Source organism: Castanea sativa, chromosome 2 (assembly GCF_040712315.1).
Source record: "Castanea sativa cultivar Marrone di Chiusa Pesio chromosome 2, ASM4071231v1".
NCBI classification, from domain to species: Eukaryota; Viridiplantae; Streptophyta; class Magnoliopsida; order Fagales; family Fagaceae; genus Castanea; species Castanea sativa.
Window position 1 is genome coordinate 50,408,269 of NC_134014.1, and position 23,143 is coordinate 50,431,411.

A 23,143-nucleotide genomic window follows, 5' to 3' on the forward strand; every position below is an offset into this window, starting at 1 on the left:
ATATGTGTATTTTAAGAGACCCTTTCCATATAGAGGCTCTACTGACTAGGGTTAATTGTGGGTCACAAGTTATTGCCCTTTGAAGTTCCTTGGGGACCAAATAAGTCATGTCATTGCCACGTGGCCTTTTGCTACCGTCAACCTTAGCATCCATCTGAACCGTTATCTGTCCACTGCAGGTGATCCATTTATCATAAGTCATCCGCCCACCTTTGATGCGTCGTTGGCGTTTTATCTCTTTGTCCGTCAACATAGTGAAGCTACCAATGTTAGGTCTCGTAAATTTTGGCCGTCCACTTTAACTTCACCCTCTTCAGAAGTATAGATAAAGGCCAAATTGGATTCATTTGAGTGATAGGCACTATTTCTTGATTGTGCAACTTCAAAGGCAATTATGTAGTTTTTATTAGAAATTAACTCCTTAAAACAAAGATGTTAATTGTGACAGTATTTGTCAATGTGTGTAATATTTATTTCTCTTAAGAAACAATTTGTAGATAATACGTTTCTTATAACTATTATAGTGGTATTTTGGAGGGGGGAATTCCTTCGTATCACTCCTTCTACATATAGTGGTAAAGTGGTACTAGCATCTAAGCACACACATTTTTTAGGTAAAAATTAATAATTTTCATCAATTATAATTAGGGACTACTACATTTTCAAATTACAAAAATACCTAGGGGGTGTGATGAGTGTTATGCATTTGCAGGTGAAATATTTTTTTCATTACACCCCTAGATTTTTTTGTAATTGGAAAATGTAGTGCGTAATCACATTCCTAGAGAGTAGTATAAATAACAATTTTAATAATTAGGATAACTAGAAAATTAATGATTATGTGATATTGATTTGGCAATCTGGGTAAAAATTGTTTGAATGCCTAGCTAATACGAGGACAAATGGTGTCAAAATATGTAACTTTGGAGCGGTTACAGGAAGTTATTAGCTAGTTACTTGCTGGAAATAACTATCCATTATCTTGTTTTTGTTGTGTGGAAGACTTTTTGAGAGCCATGCGTTGTGCAGGTTGTCCCAAGCTCGCTCAAAATGTCATCTAGAGATCAAGATTGCAGAACTCCGAAGATCCAATGATCAATAGCAGTTGTTGCATTCAGATGATGTCAAGCAGTCAAGCTACTGGAAGAAAGCTTCAAATGGGTACTTAAATCGATTTTCTTTGCAACCAAGTTCTAAACTATCTAACAAGTTCTAAACAAAGTAATGTACTCGGCTTAATAATTGGCTAATTGGCGCAACTAAGGTCTAAACTATCTAATACTTACTTTGACACCGACAATTTTAACATATTTAGTACTTAATTTTTTTTAATACAAAATAAAAATTTTATTCTAAACTAATTTAAGTGGATATATATGTGAAACTTGCTTCTAGTGATTTAAACTCAAATTTTTGTCTTTTTCCACTCCACATAAACTTTGTACTTCTGAAATGGCTATCACATAAAGGGTGCGGTGGTAATTTAACTCATTGTTGAATAATTGAACTGTTTATGCAATTGACCAAATTAGATATTCATATTCATGTCATCGATCTTCTGATTATGCTACACCCATCTAACGGCTAATATTGAAGCATTTTGCCTATAAAATGGCAGTAAGGCACACAGCTCGGAAAGCTATCCCAATTCTGAAACCCAAGTATTTGATTCTAATAGCTTAAAAATTGGCTCCATGGATTCAGAAGAAACCCCAAAACCCCATGCAGTTTTTCTCCCATACCCATCACAAGGCCATGTAACACCCATGATGCGACTAGCCAAGCTCGTTCATTCAAGGGGCTTTCATATAACCTTTGTAAACACCGAGTTCAACCACAGACGCTTAATCAGGTCCAAAGGACTTGAGTACGTAAAGGGCCTGCCTGATTTCCGGTTTGAAACAATACCAGACGGGTTGCCACCATCCGATCGTGATGCAACCCAAGATATCCCAGCACTATGTGATTCCATAAGAAAGAATTGTTTGGCCCCGTTTAAAGAGCTAGTGCTTAAGCTCAACTCATCCGAGTCTGAAGTGCCTTTGGTTACTTGCATAATCTCTGATGGCTTCATGAGTTTCGCTATTAAAGCTGGTGAGGAATTAGGCATCCTGGAGGTTCAATTTTGGACTGCTTCAGCTTGTGGCTTCATGGGATATCTCTCCTTCACCGAACTCATCAGAAGGGGCATTATTCCTTTTAAAGGTACTTGACTACTGTGTCTACTTTCTTTCTTTTTCTTTTTGTTTTTTTCTTTTTTCTTCTTTAAGCTTGTATGTTACCGTGGCGGTGCTGGGCGTATATTAATACTAAATACAAATCATCTGTATTATTTTTACTTTATAGATTACAATTTATCATGTATTATTTTTTATATTTTTTTGTAAAATAGCTAAAGTTTAAAATAGCAAAAAAATTCTAAATATATGATACGTTATAATTGGTACAAGTACAAAGAAAAATATAAAAAGTGGTATAAAAATTTTGAATTTAGTGTATAAGAGTTATGATTATAAGTCTTTTTTAATTTTATTTTTCCCATACATTTTATAAGTATGAATGACCCAAAGAAGATACATGAACTTTCTCATGTTCATAAATTTCACATTTCACATTTAAATGGCTTGGTATTTAAATATTGTAGCTACTGACAGAAGTTTATGTTGATTAATAATAATCTTTGTCTGGTTTCTCAAAAAAAAAAAAAAGGCTTGGTATTTAATAAACTTGACAAATGGGTCTTGGCTCAGGTCGAGTTAATGATGTTCGGGTAAAAACTGGGTTATCCTAAACACACTGTGAATCGGGTCAACTGAGTTATGAATTGGTTTGATCAAGTTATTGGTCAACTTGTATATTTTCACATGTAAAAATAAAATAAAATAATTATAATTATAACATATGATCATATTGTTTTTTTTTTTTTTTTTTGCGTCCTGTCAATACAAATTAGAGAACAACTAACAACATACTCAAAAATTAAAGTTAAATAATGTACCAATTCTTAAGTTTACTTTATACAATCTAAAGTTCACTCACCGTATAAAAGAACAAAAGAAAATACTAATTATCATGGATCACGTCAAGTTATCAACCTACTCAAGTGCGCATGTTCGTGCTGCATGTTAAATAACAGTAATAAAGTTAAATTAGCTAGAATGATAATTAAAATAAAATAAAATAAAGCTTTAAGAATAACACATAACATATTAGGTAAAGAAGAATGAGTAAATATTTAATATAAATTGCACCTCAATCAACTTAATGTTAGTAGTAGATCCAGTATTGGAAATCTTCATACTTTAGATTTGAGATATGAGAGTGAGACCGAGAAGTAGAGACAGACAATAACATTCCAAATAATTAGGTTTAGGTTTAAGGTTGTGTTTTAATAATGGCGCGGTGTACTAAACTATTAGGCTAGCCTGTGAAAGAAATTACATAATGTTATGTGATGTGAATATAATGAATTTATGACTGAATTGTCCCATTTGACCCTTGAGTAAGTTGACTTGAACTCATTTTTACTTCATGTAAAAACTCAAGTTAAATTTGGTATTTTCCTTTGGGTTTCATCTTTAAACTTGTGCCATTTACTCCAAACCATTAAAGGAATCTATTTCAAATGGAGCTGATCCTTGTTTTTAGATGGTTAGAAATAATTTTGTTACTAACCTTGCAACTTAAACCCTTTTCCTTAGAAACATCATGCACCTAGATGTGGGGAGATCGAGATACCATTCTAACTACAAGTATGATGGTAAATGGAGAGTCCACTAATACCAAAGTAAATTGCTTAAAGTTGATTGCAAATTAAAACACATCATGGCGTCTCTATTCTTTTCCTTTTTACTTTTTTAATTATTTTATTTTGCTATTTTGGTTGCAAGTCTGCATAGGAACTAAAATATAAGTTGTTCTAATTAACTCAGTTAGTAAAGTCTCGCATCCATGAATAATTGGTGTCTTGGTTTGATGCTAAAAGCGATCACTATGAATTGGATGCCTAAGATTAAAATCATATTGTAAAATTATTATTAAATAACAAAAAAAAATTTACTCAATTAGTATAATCTCATTTTGTTGAACAATGGACCTGGATTTGAATCTTAACTACACCAAAAATTAATTAGTGTCTTAGCTTAATGGTAAGACCATAAGAGCAACGACCGCATACCTTAGTGCAATGGTCACTCTACAAGTATAAGTGCTTGTGAGGTGTGAGGAGCAAGGATCGGGATTCAAATCTCAAGGAGGGAGCTTCATACACATATATACTTAGATTAGACTAGAGTAGAATTCAATCTTGTATATAAAATAAATAAATAAATACCATAAGGGCAATTACTATAAAGCAAATGCTTAAGTTTCAAATCCTAACGTAATTATAAATTTATAAAATAAAAAAACCTACTCTTATAAAAATTCTAAAGTAGTTATCAATATTTTTGCAATAGCCAAACAAGAGTGAGATCTCAATCAAGATTTTCCTATAATTTGTTAATCAATTAATTGGATACTTTGGTTATATTTTCTAATATGTTAGTCAATAAAACTAAGATCTTGGTCAATATTAGAGGCTATAAATTTCATAGATATTAAGAGGGTAGATTGTAATTATTGCAATATTATTTTCACATGTGACCACAATTAATATTATTTTTATTGTATATTAATTACAACCTACCACAATAACAATTGTAAAAAATTTTGTGCCTTTAAACATACTGTAAATTCATTTCATATTGCCAAGAGTCTTCTAGTTCAATGCTTAGTGTAACTATGAAATTATACCCAAAAAAAAATTATTTAAAATTATCTACTCATACTAATCACATCAAACTCATTTCACTGGTGACAAAAAAATTTGTGTGGAAGTGCTTTAACAGACACTAATGGTTTGTTTGGAACAAAGGGCGAGAAGAGGGGAGGGATCCAAACATAGGGCAAGGTTTTTATTTTTTATTTTTTTAAGGGTAAGGTTTAAAGAAAGACAAACGCAATCCTATAAGGCTAAAAAAAAACAGTCCAAAAAATCCAACATTGTGTTAATTATTGACTAAGCACATATCTGGTCAAGTTTACTTTTCAATGACATCATATCGTGTTGGGCCCAATTTCTTCTTTGTGATGTGAATTATAAGGGGGAAAAAGTTTATCTTATGGGCTGAATGAGAAATAATATGATGGCGAGACACGCCATCTCACAAAACTGCTAGCAATAGTTTTGTGAGATGGCGTGTTCTGTTGATCAAAAAAAAAAAAAAAAATATATATATATATATATATATATATATATATATATATATATATATAGTGATTGCCGGAAATAAAATAAAAGAAGTTTAGTTTTGGTCTAATAAAGAGATTTCAAATCTTCGGTGGGCTGAGGAATTGCAAAACACAGTTATGAGACTGTTTTGTCTAGCTAGCGTCTGATAATTGTTGTGTAGCACTGTAGCTCATACATCTGAAGGGAAAATTGCTGTGTAGCACTGTACACTTGTCACATTTGCTAGTCACTTCAATATGAAAATGAGCATTGTAATTTCTAACTTTGTAAGTGGTCATAAATTTATCTTTTTTCTCCTAGAGTGATGAGTCATTCAAACATATTAACATGATTACTGTGAAAATTTGTATTTGGGAGTCTGGGACACGCAGTATTAACATTATTACTATTTGTAAAAACTGAAATATTTACAACTTGTCCTAAAATTTAAGCAAAATGTATTTTCAATGTTTACAGATGAAAGCTTTAAATATGATGGCACTCTTGAGACACCAATCAGGTGGATACCAGGAATGAAAAACATTAGGCTTATGGATCTCCCTAGCTTCATTAGAACCACTGACATTAATGAAATACTATTTGACTACGCGGGATCAGAATCACGAAATTGCTTGAATTCTTCTGCGATCATCTTCAACACATTTGATGAGTTAGAACATGATGTCCTAGAAGAAATTACAGCAAAATTCCCTCAAATTTACAATATAGGTCCACTTTCCTTGCTAGAACAACATTTACCAGAGAGCCAGATCATGTCTATAAGCTCAAGCTTATGGAAAGAAGACTCAAAATGCCTCCAATGGCTAGATAAAAGGGAACCCAACTCAGTTGTGTACATAAATTATGGCAGCATGACCACAATCACAGAACAACAGTTCAATGAATTTGCATGGGGGCTTGCAAATAGCAAACACACTTTTTTGTGGATAGTTAGGCCTGATGTGGTAATGGGAGATTCAATAATTTTGCCTGAAGAATTTTTTGAGGAGACTAAGGATAGGGGATTGCTAACAACGTGGTGCCCCCAAGATAAAGTACTAGCACACCCATCTATAGGGGTTTATCTAACACATGGTGGCTGGAATTCGATATTAGAAAGTGTATGTGCTGGTGTGCCTATTATTTGTTGGCCTTTCTTTGCTGAGCAACAAACAAATTGTCGGTATGCTTGTACCACTTGGGAGATTGGTGTGGAGGTTAACGAAGTTGTTAAACGTGATGCAATTGAAGCACTTGTTAAGGAAATGATGGAAGGGGAAAAGGGGAAGGCCACAAGGCAAAAGGCTAGTGAATGGAAGAAAAAAGCAATGGAAGCAACTGATATTGAAGGATCATCATACAAGAATTTTGAAAGATTAATTAAGGAGGCTCTCCTCATTGGTGAGTGAATGGTAAAACTATCCTGTGAAAATCTTAAGCTGTTGTGTTTATATCTATATTAATGTCATTATGTCATGTTTTATACGTGGGAAAGTGGTCATCTCTATTTGAAACGGATTAGGCTATTGTGTTTACATTTATATTAATGTCATCCTATCATGTTTTACATTTGGGAAAGTGGTCATCTATATTTAAAATGAATTCATTTCATGTGTCAGTTTAAATATCGCTGATCGAAAAATGTAAGTATGCCACCTCATTTAAACTTTTAAATGAAGTGAGAATCTGTACATTATTAGATCCTAGAATTAAAATCTTAACTATGAAATGAGCTCTCTTCATTTAAAAGATCATGTTCCCCATAAGGTAGGACATAATATGGATTCAATTTTTTCATTTTTATTATGTAATTTTTAGAAGTTTAAGAATTAAGATTTTATTTGCTTTATTTTAGATGCTTTCGCAAGTTTACAAGTTAATGTATAGTATTTTATGATATTGTTTGAATCGCAATTTTTTGTTAATAAAAAAGAACAATTTCTAGAGTGTTTAAATAGTAGACCAAGATTCAAATAATGATAAATTGTAATTAGTTTATTTACTTTCATCTGGTTGATTTCAAAATTTTTTCTTATATATTCAAGAAGTTCCTTGTAAATAAAAGAATTTGTGACTAGTCTATATATTTATAATCAAAGTCTCTGAAGTTCTCACAATTTTCCACATCACCACTATTTTCTTCTTCTTTTTATTTTACATTTTATTTTAAAAGGCCAACTCTCAGTCTCTCACGCAGCCCCCTTTTGTCATCTGCTTCTTTCTTCTATCTACTCCTCTTTCAAACCCTAAAATGCTAGCCTTATTTGTCTCCACTCCAGTCATGTATCTTCTCCACTATTTGGGTATTGGTCATATTTCCCTGCCTCCAGTATTCCCCTCCCAGTTGCTTCTCTGCCTTCTGGCTTTCAATTATTTTGGAAAAACACAGATTGAAACTTGGTGTATGAATTATATGAAATTTCTAGTATGTATTGGTGTTATTCGATTTGATTATATTGGTTGAAACTTGGCTATATGATGTTTTTAGAATGACTTGACTATTTAAATTTTATATGACTTTAAAAGGTTGCTTCTCAATTGCAGTTCAGCTGTTTGATAAAATTCCTCTTTCAAAATATGCACAATACACGTGTAATATGAGTGTGTATATTGTGTTTGTTTCTATGCTTTTAAACATGCGTCATTGTTTGTAGTGTGAAACCCAGTTGAAATTTTCACCATTTCAATTAGTCTTTTTTGTTCATAATAAGCACACAAGATAGTCTGAAGAATTACATAAAAATTATTACTTTTTTGTTTGATAAGTTGTGGTATTTTATTAATGGAAACAATTAGTACATGCTCAAGATAATGAGCATGAGCACATCGTAACATTAAAAAATTCTGCTTAAAAAGATTGCTTCTTTCAGCTTTAGTCTACAATGTTTTATATTCTACAATGTTCTGTTGATCAAATTGGCTGCAACCTAATAATTCTAAGTAGGTGACATTATCTGTCCATTTAGTAAGCTATTCTTTTTTACATCTTTGCTAAAACTTCTATTTTGCAAAGTGCTTTGATATGCTTATCTAAGCAACATTTGTGCTAACCTTATATGAATTTTCTAATATGTGTTGGTGTCGTTGGATTTGATTATATTGGTTGAAAATTGGCTATATGATGTTTCCAAAATGACTTTACTATTTAAATTTTATATGTTAATTATCTTTAATTTATTGTTAAGTTGGTGCTAAATGTTATTCAAAGTCATATTTTGAGAGGTAATTTTTGGTTTTTTTTTTATTTTTTTTTATTCCAATCTTCTGTTAAATTTGATTGAAATAGTAAGCTTATAATTTAATCTCCATTATGATTTCAAATTTAATTTTTCCTACTACCAGTTTGATAGTTATCGTCATTGAAAGTTTCAAAGTTTATATTTTTAGTACAAATTTTGTAGTTTGTTATTGTGATTATCATGTTTAGTTTCTGTGGAAATATAATAATGATGACTATGAAAGGCTTATTTCGTTTATTATTTTAATTTATAAAGGGATCTAAGAATATATTCTGCTCTCAAAATGGTTTTTTACTCCCATTGTTTTAGGGGCTCTATATACTTGAGAGATTCTTTGAAGTTTGAAGTTTCTGAGTATGCTCTCAGTTTTTTATATAAATTTTTGGTGTCTATGTCAAACTTATGTTTCATCCCCTCCTCTCTCTCTTTTTGTATCATTGCATTATTATTTTATTATTTTTTTTAATAATAACTTCTGTGTGGTCAGTCAAAAAAAGTGGGAATGTAATTTATATATGTAATTATAGGTTATTTTTGGTAGTGTAATTGGGATTTGGCCATCTTTATATAGCTGGTGGGTATGATTTTTTTTTTTTTTAAAAAAGATTATTGATCATTGACGGAATGCAGTGGCTAAAGTGAGGCTTTGAATTAGAATCTCAAATGAATTAATTTGTTGGCTATCTCTATGCTAAGAAAATAACATGTACTGCTGATTTTTTTTTTTTTTTTTCAGTTGGTTACTATTAGTTTCATTATATATAGGCGTCAATGTCGGTTGGCACAATGACAAAATAATTGACCATAGATGAAAAGGTGCTATATATAATACTTGAGGGTGGCTAGCACAATGACAAATATGCCACAAAGTGTTCCTACAAAAAATGTGCAAACGAATAAACACATGCTCTTCTAAGTTTATGAAAATTATTCTAAAGGAAAAATGTCAACAAAAACTTATTTCATTCAGTAGGTTAATCACTTACTTTCAACAAAAATAATTGTCAACAACTTGCTTTATATTATCCCTTGCATCACACGGATTAGCGATTAGTTAGAATAATTCGCAAACCCTTTCATGCTTTGGCTATACGTCGAGCTTGTTAGTATCCTGCAATGCTAAAAGGTGAAGATGAAACAATTGCATTATTTATGGGGTACGAGTCCTCGGTGGCTGTGAAGCTAATGGTGAGATGATATTAATTATAACTATTAATGTTCTTATTGATCAACAATTCACCATCTTGATTATAGTCTCGATACTATTATCAAGCCATCAATACTTATTCTCTGCCACATTAATTTTCCAAAATGGACCCTCAAAAAAGGCCCACAAGGGCCCAAGTCAAAAACCCAAACCAGCGTTTCTGTATATCATGATGAGGAAATCAACCTAGTCATATGCCTTGAATTGAGAGTGTATCTAGCTATGTGGCAGATCGGGAGGGGATCCAACATAAGACTGAACAACCTCAAAATCTATGGCAAATGATGGATATGACCATCGTTCATTTAAAAAGCAATATTTTGGAAGGTGAGTAAAATGGCTTGATCAATACCAGGAATGAAAAATATCAAGCTTATGTCGACCTCCCTAGCTTCATAAGAACCACAGACATTACTGAAACAATGTTCTACTTTATGGGATCAAAAGCACGAAATTGCTTCAATTCTTTGGCAATCATCTTCAACACATTTGAAGAGTTTGAACATGATGTCCTAGAAGCAATTGCAGCCAGATTCCCTTAAATTTACAATATAGGTCCACTTCCCTTACTAGAACAACATTTACCTGAGAGTCAATTCATGTCTCTAAGTGCAAGCTTATGGAAAGAAGACTCAAAATGTCTCCAATGGCTTGATAAAAGGGAACCCAACTCAGCCATGTATGTAAATTATGTCAAAGTGACCATGATGACAAAACAACATTTTAATGAATTTGCATGGGGGCTTGCAAATAGCAAGCATGCATTTTTGTGGATAGTTGGGCCTGATGTGGTAATGGGAGATTCAACAGTTTTGCCTGAAGATTTTTTTTTAGGACACTAATGATAGGGGATTGCTAGCAAGTTGTTGCCCCCAAGATACAGTGCTAGGCCACCCATCTATAGGGGTTCACCTAACACATTATGGTTGGAATTCGACGTTAGAAAGTGTAAGTGCTAGTGTGCTTGTTATTTGCCGGCCTTTCTTTGCTGAGCAACAAACAAATTGTCGGTATGCTTGTTCCACTTGGGAGATTGGTGTGGAGGTTAATGAGGATGTTAAACGTAATGTGATTGAAGATCTTGTTAAGGAAATGATGGAAGGGGATAAGGGTAAAGCTATGAGACAAAAGGCTAGGCAATGGAAGCAACTGATATTGAAGGATCATTGTACAAGAATTTTGAAAGATTAATTAAGGAGGCTCTTCTCATTGGTGAATGAATAGTAAAATTATGTTGCGGGAAAGTTAAGCTACTGTGTTTACATCTATATTCTATGTCATCATGTCATGTTCTACTTGTGGTAAAATGTCATCTGCATTTGAAATAGAATCATTTCATGATTCTAGTTATCTAAAAGAGAATAAGCTACCATATTATTTAAACTTTTAAATGATATGACAATTTATTAGATCCAATAAATAAAATCTGAACTATTAAATGGATTCTCTTCATTTCAAAGATCATGTTCCCTATTGATGAGGTGGGACAAAATAAGGTTTCAGTTTGTTAATTTTTATTATAAAATTTTTAGAAGTTTAAGATTTAAGATTTTAATTCCTTAAATTTAGATGTTTTCATAAGTTTACAAGTTAAATTGTAATCCTTTGTGGTATTGTTTTAATCACAATTGTTCAGTAATTAAAAATAATAATTTTCATAGAGTGTTTAAATGGTAGACCAAATTCAAATATATGATAAAAAAAATTGCAATTAATTTATTTTCTTTCATCTAGTTAATTTTAAAATTCTTTTTTATGGATTCAAGAAGTTCCTTTTGAATTTTAGAGTTTGAAACTAGTTAAAATAATATATATGACCCTTTCAAACTTTTTATATATGTCAAGCTTTTTAGTATCCTGCTATCCTAAAAGTTGAATATAAAGCAATTTTATTTTGAAAACATGATTTTTAAAAACGCAATCTGTTGTTTGGTTAAATATATGAAAAATGTTGTTGCTATGGGGATATAATTTGTGAATACACAATTTTCTAGCGATTTTTAAAAAGCATCACCAATAAAGGATTACGATTTGAAAAAAAAAAAAAAAAAAAAAAAAAAAAAAAAAAAAAGGTAACGCTAAACACTTTTTGATTTTATTTTACATTTTCATTTAAAATTAATTTGGCCTATTGATTTAAAATTCTTGTATATAAGAAGGTTTAAAAAAAAAATTTATTTTATGGATTTAAGTATATGTGACTAGTTACAATAATCTATGACTTGTCTTGCCCAGAAACTTCCTATAAAGAGTGGGCTATCCACGTATAGGAGAAAAGAGATGAAAAACAAATCCCTCAAAAATAAAAATAAGAACAGAATTATTTGTCAATCGATTTTAGTGAAGTTGGTAAGTAAAAACAGAATGAATGTCATAGGTAGCCTTTATTTGTCAATCGATATTAGTGAAGTTGTTATAATTTGGCGTCTTCCTTAAGCTGGGCTTTGTCTATTTTGTTTTTTTGTTTTTTTATTTTTTAAGTTTAATCCATGTTAGGTGGCATCTGAATTGACAAAAAAATAAAAATAAATTTTTTTTTTGCCATTAGCCACATCAGCATTTTTTATCAATCACTTAACGGTTATCACTAATTTAACACAATACCTAAAGATTATGGATTAAATTGACACATTTGAAATGTTAAAAACTAAATTGAAAAATACAGAAAAGTTCAAGAATTAAATATGTAGTTTACACTATCTTTTATGTATCAAGTACTATTGGAAACAACTCATGTAGCTCTAGAGATGATAAAGTATTTGTGTCAATACTTCCAGAAAATTCTGTCTATTTTAACGTAAGAACCTATTTTTTCTATTTTACATAACCATTTTTCAAAAACATTTGTCTATTCTATTGTCTATTTTATTCAAATACCATTTCTTCATCTAATATTTTACTAATATTTTTGACAAATCATCTCTTTCACTCTTATCTCACTCCTATCCTCTGAACAAAGTTACTCTATTTAAACTTTTCATACAGATCTTTTTTAAGTGTGAATTTTGAAAATCTAACTGTTAAATTTAAAGTTCTTTATGTTCTTAGCATGCATATCAAATTTTGTTTAAATCAGACACTATTTACTATTCGATTAATAAAACTTATTTTTTATACAATTTTAAATCACAAAAACTTGAAATTTTTAACATTTTTTTGATGACATAACAATTAATCTTTAATCTTTTTAAAATTTTGCGAGCATGAACGATATAATAAGCAAATGCAATCAAATGGTTAGATTTTCAAAATTCCTATTCAATATAAAGATACATGAGGAGTTTATAGGGCTTCTCTCTAAACTAGTTTAGAGAGAAATTTTGTTCCTCCTCCTTAACTATAAACCCCACCCATATACTCAAATTTTCAAGCCAAACAGAAAACAACACAAACAAAGTCCCAGTTGCGATCACCACCCTTAACCACCTTGGCGCCACCACAAACCCCTTATACCACGTCACATCACAACACCAATTTCATCCCAACCACCACTGATAATCACTATAGTTGTCATATGACAAAACCACACTACCCAGAACCCAAGCCAACAAGAAAACCCATCCATAAGCCCACGGATCTCAACTTGATAGAAAAGAACCCAAGATCTGGTGAATCTAAGACCCAAACCGCCATGCCACCACTAGCACTACACCAATATCTAGCTCATTTGTCATTGCTAAGATCACGTTAGAGATCCCTAATTCGCGTTGTTGCAAGGATCTCAAGAGAGAACTAGAGGAGAAGATTGAGGAAATAGAAACTAGAAGATGTCATATTTTTTTTTACCTCGATTTGTCTGATGAAATGTCAATTTGAGCTTTAAAATCCAAAAAATTACGTTTCTAACATGGAAAAATAAGGAATTACATGAAATAATTTTTTTTTCCCAATTAGGTGTTGGAAAAATTATTTCAATGGTTCGAGAGCCGAAAATCCCAAAATTACCTCATCATTTTAACCAAGTTTGATTGAGTTTGACTAAGCTATTAAACATTCAAATTAGCTCGAAGTTCATCCAACCTCCAAATTCCACTTTACTTCAACCTAATTACAATTTCAAACCATTTGGCCAATTTTAACTAAGTTTGACCAACCCTACTTAAGGTTTAATCAAGATTTGACCAAAAGTCCAACCATCCAATTTAAAGATCATGAAATTCTCTTTGAAATGATAGTTCATGGGCCTAGATTGTAGTTGAAACAAAAAAAGATGTTGTGAAATAACAAAGTTTAGCTACAAAATTAGTTGTAACCTAAGCCTACAAACTTACCCAATATTTTTTTATTTGAAGTGAATTTTGATAAATCCACCATTGGATTACATCTTCTTCTTATATCCTTCATGCTTACAAAATTTATAGAAAATTAAAGATCAATAGTTATGTCATCAATAAATTTTTTAAATTGCAAGTTCTTGTAGTTTAAAATTATGCATAAAAGATAAGCTTATAAATCATATAGTAAATAATATCTTATTGACACAAAATTTGGGTGTGTATTAAGAGTGTAAAGAACATGCAATTCACCGGTTAGATTTTCAAAATATATAATAATATTTATTTTATTAAGTAAGCTTGTAACCTTAGGCTATGTACATAAAACCACTAAGGCATGGGAGAATGCATAAGTGGTTGAATCTGGACTCTACACGTGGAGCAGTTGTGAGATAAGGGAGAGCAGTTGATGGCTAAGAGACTTTGTCTTGGTTAGTGCCAAAGGCATGACTGCCTTGGGAAGGAAGTGAGATTTAGACCTGACACGGTACTCAAGCATTACCAAAAAGGGACATAGTGACTTTTCAAAGCTGAATGCTATAAGGACATCCCTTATTGGTTGAATGTATGGTGAGTCACCTTAAAGACACGTGTACTAATCATAGTATTCCTGATGTCTCTCTTGATGACCAAGACTTGTCTCCTAAACAGTGGCAAAGCTACCTACCTACAGGTCTCAGTGCCACATTGAAACAATCCTTACCCCTTAGTTAGTAGATAACTTCACAGCTATAAAAAGATCTTGAAAGAGAGATTATAATAATTTGACATATGTCCTTGTACTCAGCCATGTTCCTTAGAGTATAAAAGAAACATGCAACTGAACTTCTAGGGCAAGAACCCAACTAGATATTTTGGAGATGAAAGTGGAGAGTTGGTAGGAAGAAAACAGTTACTCCATTGTAAACTAATCTCTTTCTGATACATGATACAAGCTAAGCCAAGCAAGAATATTGTATTTTTGCTCAAATCGTGGTTTTTTATCCTTTCTCTGGGGCTTTCCATGTACATCTTGTGTTGCTTTGATAGTTGGCTTCTTCTTCTTCTCTAAATGTGCGTCTTTTTCATGTCCTACCATCACTTTCTTTATTTCTTATTTGAGTGTCATGTCAAAACTTGCATCTTATCAAGTTTTCTCACGTAAATGTACTGTTAAATAACTTATTTCTCTTTCATAATTAAGCTCAAATCTAACTTGCACGTACAGGCTATAACCAATTTTGAAGTTAAACTTAGTCCATTGCGAAAACATTCAATTTTTAATATTAAAAAAAACACTTGTTTTTGTAACGTTTGATTATAATTTAATCTCAATTAAATTATAATCAAATGACCACAAATTGGCTCAAGTGAGGAGTCATTAGTAAGGTCTCATGGTGTACTTCAATTTAGCATGGATTGCAAAAATCCCCACTTGAATAAAGAAACTTTAAAAAACTGAAAACTTTATGTGTAATACCCCACATAATTTTTATTTAAGAGTTTTCTTTAAATTATAATTGTTGGGCTATAGGCTTTCTTTTAATTATTATTGCAGCCCACTACCCACTAAGCCCACATCTTATAATACAAGCTACAGAATAGAGGAAGAGATAGTCAGGGTCTTATCTAAAAGGCTAAGCGGCTAAGAGGTGTTTTCCTTGGAGTTAGAGCACGTACAATTGAAGAGACAATCAGATTGTTCAAGGTAAGATTTCTCTCAATTAGAAACAAGAAAAATTAGAATTTTTATTAGGTTATTTAGAAATTTGATTTTGATCCTAAGATTTATATTCTAACGTTTAGATTTGCTGCTGGATTAGATGTTAGATTTGAACCATGGGATTTCACGAATCAATATTTGGTTTAAGTCTTCCATTGGATTTGTACATATAATCCTAGATTGAAGTCAAACAATTCGGCCATTCTTCTTCCATTGAATTGGTACATATATATATATATATATATATATATATATATATATATATATATATATATATATATATATATATATAATGGTTATAGAAGAAGTCAAAGAAGGTGGCTATTGTTCTTCTGTTGGATTTGTGTATAATGCGGCTGGTTTCATTGCCACTGGGACTTATGCTATGCCAGTGTGGTGTTATATATATATATATATATATATATATATATATATATATATATATATATATATATATATATATATTAGGATATTAGGATAGCTGTAAAGTTCTCTATGGTGGATATATATATATATATATATATATATTAGGATATTAGGATAGCTGTAAAGTTCTCTATGGTGGATATATATATATATATATATATATAATATGGCTTGTTTGGGGTTATGTATATCAACTTAAACTCTAAGGTATTAGCTGCTGCCTCTGCGTTCTGATAAATTCAAGGAAAACACATATTTTTTTGGGTAGAGATACTTTGCATTAGTGCTATCATTTAGTTCAGCAAAGTATTTTACTAGTGAGCCAGTTTTTGTAGTTTAGTAAAATTTATATTTTGTAGAGGATATTGAGTAATTTCCATAATTGATTATAGATCCTATTTAAGAGTGTCTTGAGGCTCTTTGGAGATTATTTTGGCTGGACTGTCAGAGTGATTCGAGTGCGGTAAGTAATTATGCATAATATGCACAAGTTTTGTTCTTTAGGTTCTTAGAAGTTAAAGATTTTCAAAGTTAAAGATTTTCAAAGTTATATTTTTAAGCTTACATTTTTTTTAAAGTTTATCAAAAAGCATTTTTACACTATTGAAAGAGAAATTTTAATTGGCTTTTACATAATGTTTTAAAAGAAATTTTGAATTTTGAATAACGTTTTAAATGTCCAAAACCCATTTAAAAGATGATTTTTAACTAAACTATTTTCTGAAAATAATTGAGTTTCAAAGTAAGTTTTCTAAAAAGATTTTTGTTCTTTAAATTGTTTCAAACCAACGATTTCGAAATCATATTCTTATTTTTCAAATGGTATTTAAGACGTTCCTTTTAGCAAACTGGATTTTCAAACTTATTCAAGAATTGTAAAAACATTTATATAAACTCTTCAATTCCTATTCGTTCCCTAAGAGAGTCAAGCATCTTTTGATTTGTGTTTCAATTTGATATTGTGATATTCAATATATCTTTATTGTTGGAACAATTGTTAATATTGAGAAAATTATTATATGTTGTTTAAACTTTATTGTTTGTGATATGTGACTCAAAATGAGTGTTTTTAGAATTGATCAGATATATGTGTAAATCCGCTCACAAGATTGTATGTGAGAATATGTGTTGATCCCTCACCAGCAGGAGTTAGATGTTGGTATCCGCTCACAGGATTGTATGTGAGAATATGCGATGTGTATATGTGACACTATGCTCTGATCAATTATTTGTATGTGTTTCCAAAAGACTTTAAGATATGATTATATGTGTATTAAGTGATTCTTTACATGTTTTGAAAACTATATTGGATATTTAGAGTGAAATTGTGAAATCAAACTCGTGCTTTGCTTGACTCTATTCCATTGTGTATTCTGTATAATTACTTACTAGATGTGTGGCTCACCCTATCAATTAATATTTTCAGATTAAAGTATAGTTGGGAATTAGAACCTTTGGACCGCTTGTGAGGTGCAAGGTAGAGCGTGGAAGTTGTAGGCGGCTTCAGTGTTACTTGAAGACTCATAAAATTTTAGTTACTTTTGTTTTGTAGTTCACATTTTATATAGTGGAGTTTATTTTCAATTTGTGGAGTTTAGTTATTATAAGAGGTTTATCAGAAGCATTGTTTATTTGGAGTTTTATGGAACAATATTTAAATAAATTATGTTTATTAAGCTAGGTAAGGTTAGCAAGTTAGTCATGTATCTAAATTCATGTTTCATGGATTTGGGACATGACATTATGCATAATCATGATTTTATTACCATTTTCCAAAGCCAACAACTTGCAAAATTAGAGGAATGGGACCGCAAAACAAACATCTTTAGAAAATAAGCATTATAATTCCTCTAACTACACTGCTCCGTTTATTTCAATGAAAACTTTGTGTAAAGATAATTTTCCTTATTTTCCAGTATTTGATAGCATAAAAAAGGATGAGTCAAAGGAAAACTATTTTTGGTCAACATAAAAAGTTTGGCTTATTTTTAGAAATTGTTTTCCATTAAATTTTTTTGAAAAATAACTCTCTTGTTTTTCAACTCATTTAAAGTTGCTACCAAATATTGGAAAATTAGATAGTTTTATAAAAAATACTTTTTGGAAAATGATTCATTTTCTAGAAACCTCATTATTAAAACAAACAAAGCAAATTGGCCAAAAAGGAGGTCAGCAAGACCATAAAGTTTGTTCACAATTTTTTTTCCCCCTAGTCAAAAACTATTTTGGGGGGCATCTTTGCACAAATAACTGTTTCGTTTCAGCCATAATTTATGCAAAAAGCCCTAACTTTATTGAATTAGGATCAATTATGTATGTCATAGAACAAATGGCTTGACAATATCATTTTTGGATTGAGAGATATCGTATTTACAAGATAGGCAAAAAATCAGTTTTGCAAATTTCTACGCTGAAACCACTCTTCCAATTGGAATATCTTCATGACCGCTGCTCTGAATTAAATAACGCCGGAACCTTTAGAAAGTAGATTGCAAGAACTTTTAAAGGACAGCAAGAACACAAAAATCCAAGTTCTAGAAGACCTCCAAACAGCTGCCCAAAGATAGGAGTCGAAAGAGGAGAAAAATGGGACCGGAAAGGCCTAGAAGCTTGTAGAAAAAGGAGATGACCAGCAGACCCAGCCCTGCCATGTGCCTGGCTCATGGTAGGGTTGAGCCTAATGACCATCCCATTTCCCTTTACAGATTTCCCCCATTTATTTGATCATCAATCTTTAACCATCATCAAATATCATCTTTTTTTTAACTTTTTTGAACCAAGTCCTAGGATTCCAAATCCTCTTTTCCTAAAATTTCCAACAATAAATTAAGGAGTCTTTAGGCTTCTAATCACCCCTAAAGTAAGCCTCTTACCCCCTTTTATTGCTTTATTGGTCTAGATTTCCATTTAAGCAAATAAATTTCATCTTTTGCTTTATGTATTCTAGGTTTATATATTAATGCATATATAATTTATGTGAGTAATATATTACCTCTATGCTTTTAAGCTTAGATTAATGTATATTAACTACATGATTTGCTCTTATATATATTATTGTTTTCATATATATGGCTATATTCTCACATACACCTTGATGTACACAATCATATATTGATAGATCCATGGGTATAGAGTTTTTAACCAAGTTGTGCATCTATGCTTTTTTGAATAAATTTATCCATATTGATATTTATATACTTTTAGTTTATATATCCATGTTCTATGCGTTTAAATATCGAGATCACCTATGATTTATGTATTTAAGTCCTTTGATCTTGATATTAAGATGTTTATAGCTATGTGGATATTGAAATAAGGGTCATGCTAATGAGTACCCTTAAGGTATTGGTTAACAATCCATTTTAGGAAAGTTTTGACATCACTTTTATGGAAAATGAAAAAAAAAACTGTCAAAATGTTAATTGCATTTTTTCCTTTTTCCATAAAAACTTTCTTTAAATGGATTATTAACCAATGTCATAAGAGCATTCGTTAGCATTTCCCTTGAAATAATGATACAAAGTAAATGAATGTGTAATTTTTATCTCCTTGAATGATTTCTCATGGGTGAAAGTGTTAATGATGCTAGCTTTTAAGCTACCAAAGAATAAAGAGTAATGCAATAATCACAAATTATTTTACAATATTTTCACAAAATGTTAATGTGGCCAACCTCTTATGGGTTTTCAGCTAGACTCGCCATTAATATTACTTTTTCATTTACCAATAATCATTCATCACATCATCCGTTTGTAAAAAAAAAATTGTAAAATAGTTTGTATCTTTAGCATTATTCAAAAATAAAAAGCTTGGTCCAAAGGAACTCTCTAATAAATAAAAAGTGTTTTTAAAAGGCTTTTATTAAATTTTACAAAATGCTTTCCAAATAGCTACCTAAATCTTTGCTTTAAAATTTGTTTTCAAAAATGTTGTTCAAGTTGGTTTCTAAAACTCTAAAAAATTATTTTAAAATCTAAATCATTTGATAGATGTACTTTCTAAATTAAGTCTCAAGAGCCCTAAATTTTGGATTTCTTAAATAAAAAAATATAAAAAAAAAAGACTTTAAAAAGCCATGAAATTTAATCATCAAAAGAATTTTTACTACAAAAACCCATGGAAATCATGAAATGTATGTTTTTTTTAAAACCCATTTTTCAAAAAGTCTTCAGATTTAATAATGAAAAGAATTCTCCAAAGTAAATGAAACATTACCTTTCCAAAAAAGATTAGTCGCCCTTTTAAGGTTTTAAGTTTTTCCACCAAAATCCTTTGTCTTCAAAAACTCATGAGAGAGTCCCTTTTCAAAATATCCTTTTCCTCAAAAACTCATATGAGTGTTTTTTGACGCAATCCGCTTGAGATAACATGTATCATCTGCCAACTAGTTCGGCATAGATTTTTCATAGACAAAATCATAAAAGTCATTCTTTCTCAAAAAAAAAATCATAAAAGTCAACAATATAACAATAATACTGTGAGTCTGTGACTATATGTATCTTAACGTATTCAGTGGATTCGACTTGGCATCAATATAAGACTTTAAATATCTGTACGTTTTAGCTTCTTGGAACCCGGAATCTCGGTGGCTTCATCCATTCCAATGCGTACAAAAACAAAAAGCAAACAGCTAATGATAGAGACGGCCTATCAAAAAACAAAAAAGATAGAGACGGAGAATTCAATGTATTTTTCTCTGTAATACTAGACCATTAATATTGTAGCCAAGTTGCAGTATCAACATCACACCCTGCGCAGCCAAATACAGTAGAGTACGATTTTGCCATGGAGTGGCGTCTCTTACAGGAATGGACAGATATTTGCTGGACATTTTTTTTTTTGTTGATACACTGGAGGTTACTATTTGAGGTGCTTTGTTGTCATAAACTCTTTTTGTTGTGTTTTGCTACTTTATGTTTTAGAGCATGTGTGTCACTGGTGGATCATTGTGTGTTGATAACGTATAGAATATAAGGGTAAAATGAAGAAAAAAAAAATCCTGAACTTCTAATTTGAATTAGAAGTGCCTGAACTTTGATAAATATCCAAATTGATTATTTGGTTTGAATTAATTTCCCTTCATTGAGAAAAAACACAGGTTAATTAAATTATAATTTAAACAGATTTTTTTATTAATTTCTGGTATGAATTTTTTCAAAAAAAGGGAAACATAGAAAGACATAAATTTAGACAGAAGGATCAATTTAAGTGTGGGGGGTAAGATTTATTAAATAAACAAATGGGTCGTGAGCTTGATCAATCAGTATCAGTTTGTTTTTGGGCCCCCAAGCCTACGAGTCGGCCTACACTACAAACGTCCGAGGAACTGCCTGAGGATGAATGTCTCATCGGATGGGCCCGGCAAACACCTTGGAATTTGCCAAGAAGATTAAAGGCAGAGTTCTGGAAAAACTATTGGGTAAGAGGGGGATCCAAGGACCCTCTAGACGCAGCGGTGTGAGAGAAATATCTCAGAAAAAGGCTGCTGCCTCCACATTAAAGACCCTGCACCTGCCTCCCTGGCTGCATTAATGGGGAAATGACCCCTGAACAGTATAATTCAACTTTCTTGCTATTATTGAAGTTTATTATTTAAAAATTTCAAGAAGGTGGTGGAAGGGAGAGGTATCAAAAGGATAAGATTCGTGTGACACGTGGACGAATAGGGAAGAAGAATGAGTATTTAAGAAGAGAAGAGAGGAAAGAAAAGGGGAGGGGGAGTTAGCTAAAGAAGAAGGAAGAACTGTAATTTTTGGCATAGAAAAAGAAGCAATATACAAATCGTCATCGGCTTACGTCCAAGGAGGTCCCCTTGTTATATTTGTTTATCACTTGCAAAGATTGTGGCATTCTAGCCTGCTTATCAATTTTCCAATATCCCCAAACTAGATTTCAAATTCACACTCTACAAATCTTATTGTTTAAGGCTCATTGGGCCTGAGCCTACGTCTATCTTTGGGTCCAGGTGCAATTGTGCACTTACATTAAGTATTTCTCAAATTAGAAGTTAAGGGATCAATTTGATTTTGACCCAAAGTTAAGGGGTGTTTTGCATTTTACCCATAATACTCCCAATAAAGTTAATTTTTTATTCAAACAAGGGTTTGTTGCTCCTTGACTATTTACAAATTCTTATTTAGGAAAAAAAATTATTTTAATGGGTAATTTATATTAAATTGTTTTTCATTTGATACAATAAATTACTTTTTTTTTTTTAGTAAACAGTAATACCTATTAGAACACACACGAAAATAATGATAGTGCTTTAAACCAGGTTTATAATACATTACATAACTAGAGTACAACTACATACAATAAGTTACTATGATGATTCTTTTCCTTTTTTTTAAATAACAAGAATATTCTTATCTAGAAGTTTTACTCTTTGTAAGACATTAAGGATTCACTGCTTGTGTCAAGGAATTCCGACATACTATCGGTATGGATATAAATATATGGAAGTGGAAAATGTGTCAAAAAAAATGGAATAAATCAATATATTGACAAAAAGAAAAAAAGGGGCATTGCGCTTTCAAACATTAAAAGGGGCATTGCTTAACGCAGCCAACCATATCTATTGACTAAGAGAGGTGTTACATCCACAACATTTTTACAACAAATCATAGGTGGTTAGTTGTTATTGGTTCAAATTTGAACCTAACACTAAGATTACTTTTTTGCCCTAACAATAACAACCAGTAACATCCTGTCACTTAAGATTTGTTGTAAAAATGTTGTGGACATATCATTTCTCATTGACTAATAATGTAAACTTTTTAATCCCATCGATATAGCCAATTCACCCAATTATCATGAGGTATGTTATTTTAATCTAATATGAATAGTTTTGACCATTCTAAATTGGCAAAGTTGATGTTGATTGAATTTCATTTAAATTGTAAGCTATCATTATGGCATTTTCTGAAAAACCAAATAATTTTTCTTTTATACACGATAGAACTGTTTATGCAATCCTATATGGTGCATGTGACCAAATTAGATATTTATGTCATCTGATCTTCT

General features: G+C 31.3%; 1 protein-coding gene and 1 pseudogene across 1 annotated transcript; both read left to right on the top strand.

Annotated features, from left to right (window-relative positions):
- Positions 1 to 1,600: 1,600 nt before the first annotated feature.
- LOC142623770 (linamarin synthase 2-like) lies at positions 1,601 to 6,839 on the top strand. Its single transcript, XM_075797223.1, has 2 exons — positions 1,601 to 2,205; positions 5,750 to 6,839. Exons 1-2 carry the CDS (start codon positions 1,695 to 1,697, stop codon positions 6,679 to 6,681), a joined length of 1,443 nt encoding a protein of 480 aa, XP_075653338.1. The 5' UTR covers positions 1,601 to 1,694; the 3' UTR covers positions 6,682 to 6,839.
- Positions 6,840 to 9,627: 2,788 nt separating this feature from the next.
- Positions 9,628 to 10,938, top strand: LOC142625477 (linamarin synthase 2-like; annotated as a pseudogene).
- Positions 10,939 to 23,143: the final 12,205 nt, after the last annotated feature.

Bases quoted from the DNA above. Each gene is read 5' to 3' on its own strand.
- LOC142623770 (XM_075797223.1), top strand. From the start codon at position 1,695: ATGGATTCAGAAGAAACCCCAAAACCCCATGCAGTTTTTCTCCCATAC. The intron at 2,206-5,749 runs GTACTTGACTAC...CAATGTTTACAG, and splicing joins GGGCATTATTCCTTTTAAAG to ATGAAAGCTTTAAATATGAT.